Consider the following 13,515-nt stretch of genomic DNA (forward strand, 5'->3'; position numbering starts at 1 on the left):
ACTCAGTATTCAGAGTACTACCATATTCAGAGGTAGTTAAAAATAGAGATGTACCGATCGATCGGCCAGGAACCGGAATCGGACGATTTTCCGCATGATCGACCGAGACTGGGAACCGGCCGATCGGTCTCATGTCTTTCTGATTCAGTTTTGCTGCCAGCGGCACAGGCAATAACGTCAGCTGCGTGTTCTCACTCTCTTCTCTCCAACGGTGAAGTGAAGTGAAGTGAAGTGACACGACACACACCCGCTTCCTCTCTCTCACTCGTCTCATTTGCTCCGGTTAAATAGTGCTTGTATTGTGCATCATTTTACTAATTCCCGCAGGTTTTGTGCTCACACCAAAAGGATGCACAACACTGATCTATAAAAGTGGAGCGCACAAGCCGCCTATCAAACAGCTTGTGAGTCGCGAGTACCAAAATAAATGGCTTACTGCGATTTAACGGTCAAGTACTCACAAAATGAATGTCAAACTGCCCGTCTTGGCAAGTATTCAGCTAAACGCAGTCAGTTTTGGAACCTAATTGGTTACGAAAGATAAATGTTGTGCAACAGTATATTGGATCCGTGCATAAACTATTAAAGAGACAGCAGCCTAATATTCCTGCTGCGGTCTGTCATGTTAATAAAAGAACAAAAGACTAAGAAAATCACTCTCTGCTCTTGAATGAATAACTTTGTAACCTTAATTGTAAGCATTAATCTGTATTTAATTTTTTACAATGAAGACTATCAAGTGTTATTTTACATTTGATACTTTTTTAATTACTACTTTAATCTCTGTAGTATTTCTAACCTGAATACTGTATACCCAGTAGAAAAACTTAAAGCCATGTTAATTTCATATCTCTATTTATTTTATTGCATTCATTTAAATGTTTATTTGAAACTTTTGCATTGAAGATCTTATGAACTATAGTCCTTTGAAAGAAAATCGCTATCAGCAGTTCACAACTTCACACTTACAAAAAAATTGGAATGGCTAAGAGAATTGCAATCGCCGCATCTTTAGTTAAAAACACTTGTGGTGTGACCACATCATATTCACAGTGTAAACCCAATCTCTCCTGATGCATCTCAAACAATAGTGAAACACTGCCTTCTCACTCACTTTGCTCTTCATTTGGAGAAACAAAAAACATATCGGAGCTTGACTCAAATAGCAATTAACTATCATTCTCAAAAAGAAATGTTTGTAAAATTCATATTCATATATATATATATATATATATATATATATATATATATACACAGTATATATATTACATTACTGCATATGCCTTTTTATTGTATGCTACTTATTTCACTTGACTTTTTATACATTTGTAATAAATTTTTGATAGGTGAAGCACTTGTGTAATTATTTTGTGTTATTTTTATTTTTATAAATATTTTACTTTCTTGCACTTTGCAAACATGCACTCATACTGATGTAGTTTGTGATATATGTAGTAGCAAAAACAGAAAAGACGCTCTCCCTGACACATCTGAGTTGCGTGTTAGCACTTAAGTGTAAACTGAATATAAATCTGTCTCAGTTGACCACTCTGTTAAAGTAAGATATAAAAGGGACCAGTAAAATGTTTGAAATATCCGCCCTGAGCAGGTTGTGATACTCACCCGTACCAGTAGCGCGGGTCACTGGACAGGCAGTGGTTGAGGCTCCTCTGGGCCAGCGCTTTCTTCTTGTTGAGGACAAACTCCTGCAACCTCATCTTCACCTCAGTGCTCGCCACAGCACCTGTCAATCAGAGCTCACAGTTCAGGCAGATCACAAGCAGCGGGACATCAATGGCATTCTCAAAGCCTCTAGCTGTGTTATCCAGCTAGATTTCTCTAAAAGCCTCGGGAAGGGGTTTTATGCATTTGTGAGTCAATTCCTTCACCATTTCTACACCCTGTAATTTGCAGTGCTGTAATTTCGTCTTCTAAATGGTCTTAACAAAAACTCTTAATAGTCTCTTCGGCATGAGACCGAGAAGATCGAACAGTGCCCAATTGATCAAGACTACAAAGGCTGACACTTGTTTTCTGGTGTCGATAAACAGCCCGACTCGATTCAGATATCTCTTTACATCTGAGAGAAACGGCCCCTTTATCCTGTCTTAAATAGAGAGCAGACTCTCTATTCCAATTCCACAGAGACCGCAACGGTTAAACAAAGATGTCTTTTTTCTCACTATTGTTCTCACTCTGAAAGAAACACATCAGATGGATGCATTCTCACAGCTTTTCCTTCAATTACCACCTTTCCCATTGTCTGTAAACATGTCCCCAGAGGCCGTCGCTGGTGTACGTACACATCTGCGTCGCCAGACAACACGCGCTGCTCGCGGGCTACAGGTGACCGCCGTGTCAACAACAACAGCGATGGATAAAAATAGACTGCCAGGAACATTCTAGATAAGAATATTCTAGAAAATAAACAGAACTAGTGAAAAAAAAAAATCACTGTTACTATTGGTACGCGGGGTGGTAGTGGCGCAATGGATAAGACACATGCCTTTGGTGTGAGAGACCCGGGTTCGAATCCACTGTGAGACACCAATGTGTCCCTGAGCAAGACACTTAACCCCTAGTTGCTCCAGAGGCGTGCGACCTCTGACATATATAGCAATTGTAAGTCGCTTTGGATAGAAGCGTCAGCTAAATGAATAAATGTAAAATGTAAAAAATTTCTTATACCTGTAACTAAACATAATGTGCATGAGAGCTGTGCTGGACCCACTTTATATTAAGTGGCTTTAACTACTATGTACTAACATTGAAATTAATAATTTGATACAATGGACTTATTGTGTACATACATGTTTTTAAATGTACAATTACACTGTTAACCTTTCCCTTATACCTTAACCCACCCTTAAACTTAACCAAACCACCACACCTGTCCCTAACCTTACCCGTATCACACCTCAATAGCAGCAAAAGTGTTTTACAATACAACATGAACACAATAAGTACATTGTACTTATCTTTTGATGTAAGTACATAGTACTTAAAGCCACTTAATATAAAGTGGGACTGGATTTTTAAAATAATTGCATTATTAAATATCTAGTTCACTCATGAAACTCTAGAGGGCGCAGACTGATAAGTCCGTCACATGCAATCTACAACCTATCACATAATTACCGCATGGCACAAGCTGATTGGCCTCTGCTGATCTTGTAGCCAATGAGATTGCTTGCTCAACATTTTAATAGTCTGGTTCATTGTTTGCTGAAACCCTCCACCTCCCCCAGCTCCACCTGCCTAGATCTGCCGCAGGATTTATTTTATATCTATTTCTGCAGCAGAAGCCTATCTTACATGCTCACTTACATGAATCTATTAGCGGTAGCAAGTCCATATTTGCTCTGCAGAAGAACAAAACCGAAAAACTTATATACAGAAAGCAAAGCATTTTATTTTATATCTGCTCTTTTGTGACTTATTGAAAACTTATTTTTAGAAAGAAAAGAGGAAATTATGGTCAGAAGGAAAGGATGTGAGCTGGACTCAAACTCATATCATCTGCATGAGTGGTGCGATACCTGATCTAACCGCTAGTCCATGGCTTTGACAACATTATGGGCTTTTTGACTACCTCAGTCTGAAACCTTTTCAATTTTGGTTATGAAAAGCGAGTATAACGCTGAGTCAAACATCCGCGCCGCAGTGCTAATTAGCCCAATAAATGGAAGATCTTAATGCGTTTCAGTCAGGTAATGAGATGTTGAGTGAGTGTGAGGACACTCACTCTCTTGGCCACGTTCTTTGTTTTTGAGTAACTGGAGCTTCTGTTCCCGCTGCTGTTTCTCCATCTCCTGTTCCTGACGATGACGCTCCAACTTCCGCTGGTGTTCCAGGAGCTCCTGCTGATGTTTCAGGGCCAGAAGGTCCTGCTGATGCTAAAAAAATAAATAAAAAAAAGGGGGGCATACATTATTCAAGTATATTTACTGGACCTTGATTTCAATTGTCTCAAAGTTTAACATCAAAAATTCTAAACTGACTCTATTTGGTTTCCTAAAACGTGATCCTGTTCTTATTTAAAATAACGTGACAAAATATGTACATAAAATGTAAATATATAAAAAGTGTTTTGTCTTCATAATTTTTTTTTAAATAAATGAAAAAATAATAAACTACCATCCAAAAGTTCAGGGTCAGTATTATTATTATTATTATTTAATTTTTTTAAAGAACTTTTATTCAGCAGGGATGCATTGATTAAAATGATCAAAAGTGAATGTAAAGATGTTAAGAATGATTAATTGAATCTACAATTAAAATTAGTTTGACTATATTATATTTTTATGTTGTGCAATACATATTTTCTGCATTGTGTCTTCAAATTAATCTTGAAACAACATAAAGATGGTATATTTTAAATATTTGAATGAGATATACTGTATCTGAGAGGTATCAGTTCATTTTTTTCAAGTTTATTTTGCACGTTCATTTTCATTAAAATTACCATTTAAAAATGTTGGTATCAATATTCTTATGTGAGGATTGATCATCTCGATACAACGTCAGTATTGCAAGTATTTACACTTATTTCCCCAGAAATGAACAAGTTATTTGTGACAGCCATAATTAAAATACAAAGCAGTTACTTCAAAACACATCATTTTAAAATATTTCTGTTTTTACTGTATTTTTTATCAAATTAATGCAGACTTGGTGAGCATCAGATTTCTTCCAAAAACATTTTTAAAAATTTGTGTATTGTGTCTGTGTATTTTTTTCTTAACACATTTTTTCGCTATAAAAATATAGAATATTATATAATTTCTTAACAATTTGTTTTCACATGGAAACAAATCAGATTACAGTATTAAAATGAGATGCAAACAGCATTTCACATTGACTCAAGCTGTACCAAAGCTGTACCACTAATGACGGGATGCAACTGCTGAAAATATGACTTCAAACAAGAACAAAGTTCCTGAATGTGTTTATCGATGTCTTGTTGTGAAGCATAAAAGCATCATTCCACTTTTTTTTTTTCAGATGAAACTAACATATGCAATTACCTCGACAATTCCTCGCCTAAAAAGACAGTTTAAAGATGGTGGTAATCTCTCTCACACTGAGCACTGTAAATGCAGCAATTTCGTCTAACATTTCCCTTTAACTGCATTTCCACTTGGACAGTTATTCAGCTCAGCAGCAGTCACATCCATTACTGGCTCATGATGGGTAATATCAGAGCTGTATAAGGCTGCTATCTCTGATGCTTGAATGTTGAGTGGATACTGGTGATTCTGGTCAGTTAAATCGCATTAACACCAGCACAGGGTGTAATAAAGCACATGGATAGCCTGTAAGTAAGCAGTCCGTTAAGTAGATGATTTTATCCAAAGAAACTAAAGTCCTCTTTTTGGTTATATAAATCCTTCCTCTCACTTTCCACATCTCTTTCTGCAGTTCCTGGATATCACCAGCGATGAGTCATGGGCGTCTGTCGCTTGGCAGAACGAGGATAGAGGCTCTGATGATGACATGTAGAGCGGAGAGCACGTTGCCCGAACCACAAAGACTTCCTCATCAGGCAAAGCTTTGACATTTCCAACTGCAGCTTTTCAATCCATGACATCTACCTCACCCCATCAACAGGCACAGGTCTAACCATCACTTCACATCACATCTGGGCTGTTTAAGGACAGAATATACTTTGAGTGCTTGGTCAATGAAATGTACTTTTTTCATGTGATGTATATTCAAACATCTACACAATTTTACAACTTACATTTGCACAAAAGAAAAGGCTGCAAATGCACATGCGAACGTTTAGTCATGAAGGTGTAAATCTAGTCTTTTAACGTAAAATGATCCCAAACATAACTTCAGCGCGCTCACTTCATTTCTCCTCAGGTCTACTTTACGTGTTTCGCGCTTGAGCGTCACGTATGCGCATGACCTTGCTTAATCGGCGATCGATAAGTTTTATCGATAAAATTATTATCGTTGATTAGTCGTTAGCATCCCTAATGTGTATATATTACTGCTGTCAAATCGCATAACATAAAAGTTTGTGTTTATAAAATATGTGTGTAAATTTTTGTATAAATAAATAAATATATGGTGTGTGCGCGTGTTTGTGATAACACGTTAAAATACACGTTTAAAATAACACGTTAAAATAATTTAACGCACCCATTTATAAGATTATCCTAAATTTTACAGTTACATTATGTATAAGTATATATATTTATATATAAATGTATATATACATTTATTTAATTCATTTAAAACTATTGAATGGATAAATATTACATATAGTATAATATATATAGTAAAGTAAAGATATAAAGAAATAATGTTTTCATATCACGTGTGTGTGTGTGTGTATATATATATATATATATATAAACATCTAAATATATAAATATATGAAGAGTTCAGATGCAAAAGCCTCTAAGTGCCATCTGAAATTTTCTTCTAGAAGGATCATTTTTATCAAGCTCGTAGGTATATTAATATATATTAATAGGTAATTTTCGTTGCCATTTAAGTGAAATTACTGAACTTAAATATACGAGCTTGATAAAAATGATCATTCTAGAAGAAAATTTCAGATGGCATTTAGAGGCTTTTGCATCTGAACTGAATATATATATATTGCATCTTATCAGAGCTGTTGGTAGTTGCAGCCCTAGATGGAAGCCATTGATTTTACATATGAAACAAGAATGTACATGCGTCTTAATGCTTTTCTAAAAGACAATCAGCTAACAGCCTCAGGCAGGACCAGACCATCCAACAATAATCACTAAATAATGAGAATGTGACATAATTAAATCTTTGACTGCACAGGAAACTGAAAAATCTCTTTCAGCATTTCTGCAGTTTGCAGCTAAGTAAGAAACTGCTGAAAAATCCAATCGGTTCTCTTCTCCCTCTCATCAGCAAGGTGTCACGACAAAAGCACGGCATCCATCAAACCCCTACGTTACATTTTGTCCATTTAGCAGTGAGATTAGCTCTGACACTGCCCGCAGCCTGTGAGGCTATTTATAGCACACTCAGGGCTGCCTCGCTCCCATTGGCCAGAAACCTCTCTGTGGCAACACAGCAAAGCCGGAGGTCTGCTGAGCTCACAGGCTCCCGGTGTTTCCCAAGGACAGAGTTCCCATACCGAGATTGCAGTCACCCATTGGCCGTCCTCATTCCCCGCTGCAGTCGCCGGACACACAATGAACGCTCAGTCTGAAGGCCAATGACAGCAGCGCTGCCTCAGAGAACCACAGACACGACAGAGCCGTATGATGCAGACATTCACCAAATGCTCTGCATCTCACTCTCCCAATAATATTCAATATCCAAACAAACTTCATTCCGCAGAAAGAAATGGAAAATCGAAGACAGAAGAGTGGGAAAGCCCTAAAGGAAGGGAGGAACGGAGACGAGAACCGCAGCATCGTGAGCTTCTTAAAGGTTCTAATTATTTACTCCCCCTCATGTCATTCCAAACCCATGCGCTGTTATTTTATCCATCGGACAGAAAATGTGACATTTTAAGCAATGTTCAAGCACCACTTGTCCATTCATACAATTCACAGTGGCCACGACTGTCAAGCTCAAAAGAGCACTGTAAATGTATCATAAAAAAAGTAGTCAATCTGGCTTGTGAGCTTTATTTCTTCTTCTCAGTCTATATAATAGCTTTGCATGAGTAACACATCAAAATCTCCCAAAAACCAACAAAGCCACAGCTCTTCATTTAAGTGTGTGCCTGGGATAAGGTCTGTGGTTAACACAAGATCAAGATATTTTCACATTTTATTCTATGACATAAAATACATTTGAAATACCTTGGCTCTTCCCACATTGAGCATTTAACGTTTTCATTTTTCTGGATTCCATTTTAATGGTATAATAAAAAATTTGTAGTCCAAAAGCATGTCTAATTAACTCTTTTCCTGCCAATGATGGAATTTTCGGTGTCTTCACTGTTGTAAGGAGGCGTTATTACGCATTTTCTGAAAGAGTAGAGAATCTCCGGATCAAAACACAGGCAAATAAGGAGCAAAAACAAGTGATAAAAGCATTGCACGTCGTAGCCTTTAAAAAAAAGAAGAAAAAAAAGAAAACGTTGATTAAAAAAAGAATGCATGAAGCTAGAATAGAGTTTTTTTATTTTTATTACAGAGGCTCTGTTATTTCTTTATATATATTACTTATTTAGATATTCATACAACAAAATATTCTGGAGGCCATGAAATTTTGGTTAACAAATTATCAAAAATGCTGGCGGTGGCTGGCAACTTAAAAAAAGAAAGACAAAAGAGTTAAATCATGAAACTTATTCAATTTAAAGAAATCTTCTCCTTTTTTACCCAAATTCCGTTTTTTTTCTATTAAAATTTTTCCCGATTCCATTTTAATGGTGTAATCTAATTTTAATAATCGAAAAGCATGTCTAATCAATTAAATTAATAAAACTTGAACTGCAAGTTATTTTAACTCAAAAGTTCAGGAAAAATGTAAAGAAAGAAAGAGTTGTCGGAAGCTTAATGGTGGTGGATATTGAAGACATGCTAGTCTTGCGTAGCCAGACCTTCAGACTGATGGCAGAATCTCAGCTTTCATTGGCCAAGGACTGTCCAACAGCACATCTGACCGACATGTAAAGTAACCAATCACAGTCCACTTTATTTAGCATCACGTTTAAGGGCGTGAAAATATAAAGTCGATGTCCCCACAATAACAGACCGCCGTGCATCTAATAAATTATTAATTCAAGAACGTTGTGCAAGTTTACTGCAACAATGTCAACCAATCAGACGACGACTTCGAAACATGTTTCCCATTGTGTGTGCCTTATGCAACAGATGTTCAGCCAACAGTCCGTCGGCGTGAAGTCTTGAGGCTGAGATTAAAGTCATGCGACGTGGTGTTGTTCATTTATAGCCTACGCTTAGCTTTTTACTTCAGGCTATTGTATTTATGCTTGAAAATTGAAAATCATTTGTGAAGATTATCTTGAATAAAATGCGTAAGACTCATAAACTTTTGTTGGTTGCTGAGCTTATTTTCCGCACCCTTCCAAAAGCCAATGGAAAAATTCTATTGGCATTTGCGGAGAGATCCAGGGTGATGCTAACTTCCAGGGTGGCCTACAAAAATACCTCAGCCCCGCAGCAGTGTTTACCGCCCACCCCGGGTCAGGAGCGCTCGCCTCACCTTCACATGCTCCTGCAGTTGAGCTTCATGCTGGCGCGAGAGCTGCTCGTGCTGCCGCTGAAACTCTGCGATCAGGAGCTGCCTCTGGATCTGCTGTTTCTGCTTGAGGGCCAGAAGCTCCTGCTGAAGCTGATGCTCACGCTGGGCCGGGTCCGTCGGCGCCAGGGCGAACTGGTGATCTACACGCAGGTCCATGGGGATGGCAGAAGGCGGCACTTGAAGTGGCAGCGCCACACTCACATCAACTGCGGAAAGTGAGAAAACAGACAATAATGAGAAAAACAACAAACTCAACAGGACCTGGAGAACATGAAGCTTTTAAAACTGATTTAAACTTTCACGCAAGCCAACGTTTTAAGATTGTTGGTGCTGCAAAAATGAGTCTTCAGAAATCATCATCCTATTGATGTCGCAACAGCGTACACATTAACAAATCATTTTTACATAGTGCTTTTACATCCATTTAGTGTTCACCAGATTGGCACGAAAACAGTTTGAATTACACGAGTACTCAGAGGTTAGCCAATCATAACAGAGGTCATTTACATATTGTCCTGCAGGAAACACTGATGTGTAGAAAGATTATACTTTTTACTACCATACGCATTCTCAACATTCCAGAAATTCCAGAAATTCCCAACATTCCCAAAACAAACAAAAAATTCAACAATTCAAATAATGAAGTAAAATACAACTCATTATAATTATATAACTAAATTTGTCATCAATAAAAAAAAGTAAAAACTAAATAAAATTTTAATAAAGATAAAACAAACTAAAATATAAACATTAATTATCAATATACAAATAAAAGTATTAATGATTGAATTTTTCCCCCCATTTTCTAATTAATCCATTGTAATTTATATATATATAGACATAGACATATAGACATATAGACATACACACACACACTATGTATTCATACACTATAAATATTATTGGCTCAGATTGTAATGTTCCTTTTTTTTTGGGTCGTTATGAATAAAAGAGACAGGTAAATAAATACATAGAAATATTCATAATTAATTTTAATTTAACTTCTTCATAAATATACAATTAAAATAATGGGTAACACTTTATTTTGATGGTCCCTTTTGAACATTCTGTTGACTGTAAGTAACTCTGCAACTACATGTCAACTAACTCTCATTATAGTATTAGAAGACTGTCTGCTTAATATCTGCTAACTCTTTATTCTAATGCTGGAACGCGGGATGCTCCACAACAGACATTCTACTGACTAAAAGTAACTCTGCAACTACATGTCAACTTATTCTAACCCTACCAGTCTACTAATACTCTACCAACGTTACTTAGTCAACAGAATGAGTTAAAGGGATCATCAAAATCAAGTGAAACCAAATAATGAAATTGAAAGAATAATAAAAAAATAAAAAAATATATATATTTGTATTGATGGCAAGAATCAAATATATCACAATACTGTGTTGCACCTGCAAGTGTGATATCAGGTGATCACTGAGCCATCTCAAATCCTGCCAGTACCAGAAAACAATGATAGTAAGAAGCAATTGTCCAATCAAAAAGCATCTTAAATATTCCAAAAATGTGCACAGAGAGTACAGTCCTGCAGCAGCATCGCACCAGACATCAGAATAAACAGAGCAAAGAAACATCATGTTCCTGAGACAGATCTTGGTTGGATTCACTACAGTCGAACATGAACCGCGTCACTGGAATCAGGAAGCGGCATCTTCTTCAATCATCCCTCTCTCATAACAGATAAATCTGAAGAAAACTGAGGAACTGAGCAATTACATTCCGCAGCGAGGATGCTTGTGTTGATAAGTTAAGTGGCTTTACGACCGTGAGTGTACGCGAGGCCCAAAAGGTTTGTGGGTTAAATGAGCAATGAATTTCAACACAAGAATAAGTAGGACATCATTAAAAGACATTTTATGTTCGTTCCTTTTTAACATTGTGTAATTAGAATAAACAGAGAATGGAGGCAAATTTAGCTTATTCAAGCATTACTGCAAGTCTAGGAACCCCTGAATATCATCAACACATCACCATAAACAAGAACTTTTACCATTATTAGGACTGCTTTACATTTATATTATATAATACTGTCTCTTTTGCCAGGCTAAAACTAGGCCAAGGTGAACAAAGCAGACAAGTGGTCAGCAATAAATAGCCTCTCACAGCATATTACGTCCATACTGCTGGCATGGGACCTCTTCATTTGTGCATTACTGAATAGGAGAGGTTTTAGGGGGAACACTGACCACATTCATGCTTTAGGTGTCAGCTCCACTCATGTGACGTCACGATGCCCCTAATGCCACAAGTTCAAGGATGCTCCTCTGACCCCTTAGCACGCGAAACAAAAGCCCTCAGCGGAAGCCCTGAGGCCACACAAAGGCCAGCGTCAAAGGCTATTTGATGTCATGGAATAAAAACAGCCCTGACTAAATCATTAAATAAAATCATATTTATGACGCAAATCCTTGGTCACAAAGGGGCCGTTGATGCCCTAGCCCCTGGAATTGACACTACGCTCTTTGGCAGCCCACGCTCAGCTGGACAGGAAGCCGTCAACCAGTGAACTACTTCCTCCACGTTTACTTTGCATAAATAAATGGCGATAAGAGCGTTGTTTATCCGTGCCTATGCCGTCAGGAGACATATTTGCATTCGCCGCCCAGTCCAAACAAAGCCCAGTGGCCAAACACACACAAACAACTATTAGCAGTAATTAAAATGCCAAAGAAAACAAAAGTGCACTAGCAAACAGAAACTCTAATTGAATTAATAAACACTGTTTTATTGTCTTTTATTCAAAACATAGAAGAGTTTAGAAGAGAGCTCAGATGGGAAAAACCATTGGCTAAAACCGACATTATGCGGCTCCCTTTCAATTTATGAGAATTAATTTGAATTGCAATGGCCAAAACTCACAGGAAGTTGAATTGGAATGTCAAGACAGAGGAATATATTGAATCTATCTACAGTTTCTATCCATCCATCCATCCATCCATCCATCCATCCATCCATCCATCCATCCATCCATCCATCCATCCATCAATCCATCCATCAATCTGTCCATCCATCCGTCCATCCATCCATCCGTCCGTCCGTCCATCCGTCCATCCGTCCGTCCATCCATCCATCCGTCCATCCGTCCATTCCATCCATCCATCCATCCATCCATCCATCCATCCATCCATCCATCCATCCATCCATCCATCCATCCATCCATCCATCCATCCATCTGTTGGTCCATCCATCCATCCATCCATCCATCCATCCATCCATCCATCCATCAAGAATACACACCTTGAAACTTCAAGTCTTTTTAAACTTTAAAACTTTTCAAGCCAACATTGAACATTTCAGTTGTCTTTTCTAGCTATAAAAAGTTATTTGAATATCTTTGAATTTCAGTTCATTTTTATTTTACTTCCTTGCATTAAAATTCAGTCCAATCCAGGGATTTAAAAAATCTGAATGGCACACAACTGAACTGAGAACTGTAAAAAAAACACTCCATGGCACCTGAATCTCACCAGAGAGCGTGCTGAGGTTGGATGAGCCTTTCCTGCGAGTAAACCCCAGATGCAGCGCTACAGTTTGTTTACTAGTGTAATTATTTCGTACAGGGAGGATTAGGTAACATTTGCATTAGGAGTTTGCTGACAGGCCGGGGTAATCCCAGTCTTTGCGGCGCTCTCTGAGGATTGACGCTTGGCACACACTAAGGGAGACTGTACGGACATTAATAACAGCCAGGGCACTGCATGTTACAGTTAGGAGGCACGCTGGAAACAGAGGGGATATGCATTTCTACCCAATTAGAATGATGCAATATAAGTGTAAAGAGAAATAATCACCCCTGCAGCACTAGTTCTGAAAAAGGGGATTTGCTGACACGCACAGCACTGGCTGAACATACACACGGATACACACCTACACGCTCTCTCACCGTTCTACAGCATTAACTGATGGAGATTGATTCACCAAGGCCATGAATGCGGCGGTCAACCATTACACCATGTACCTTGTGAGGAGTGATGCATCCTGGGACAGGGAGCACTCTGCACTGCTATCCATCACATTTAAGTCAGGAAATGGGTACAGGTGCAACTCTACTGAGAGTAAGTTCAGGCATCTCTACTACACCAACGGTCCTGCCTAAAACACTAGCATCCGCATCTACAATGCTCACTAAAACAAGACAGAACTTATGGACAGGCACTCACACACACACACACACACACACACACACACACACACACACACACACACACACACACACACACACACACACACACACACACACACACACACACACACACAGAAATTAAAAAA

At 38.1% G+C, this 13,515-nt stretch overlaps 1 protein-coding gene across 3 annotated transcripts in view; it reads right to left on the reverse strand.

Annotated features, from left to right (window-relative positions):
- hdac4 (histone deacetylase 4) overlaps positions 1-13,515 on the reverse strand; it is a 198,459-nt gene that overhangs the window by 83,952 nt on the left and 100,992 nt on the right. For all 3 annotated transcript variants that reach the window (XM_082174627.1, XM_082174626.1, XM_082174628.1), the window contains 3 exons: positions 9,181-9,425; positions 3,746-3,896; positions 1,624-1,744 (listed from right to left, as the gene is read on the reverse strand). In XM_082174627.1, coding sequence (XP_082030753.1) covers positions 1,624-1,744; positions 3,746-3,896; positions 9,181-9,425 — 517 coding nt within the window. The remainder of the gene's footprint in view (positions 1-1,623; positions 1,745-3,745; positions 3,897-9,180; positions 9,426-13,515) is intronic.

Source organism: Leuciscus leuciscus (assembly GCF_965113295.1).
Source record: "Leuciscus leuciscus genome assembly, chromosome: 7".
Lineage (NCBI taxonomy): Eukaryota > Metazoa > Chordata > Actinopteri > Cypriniformes > Leuciscidae > Leuciscus > Leuciscus leuciscus.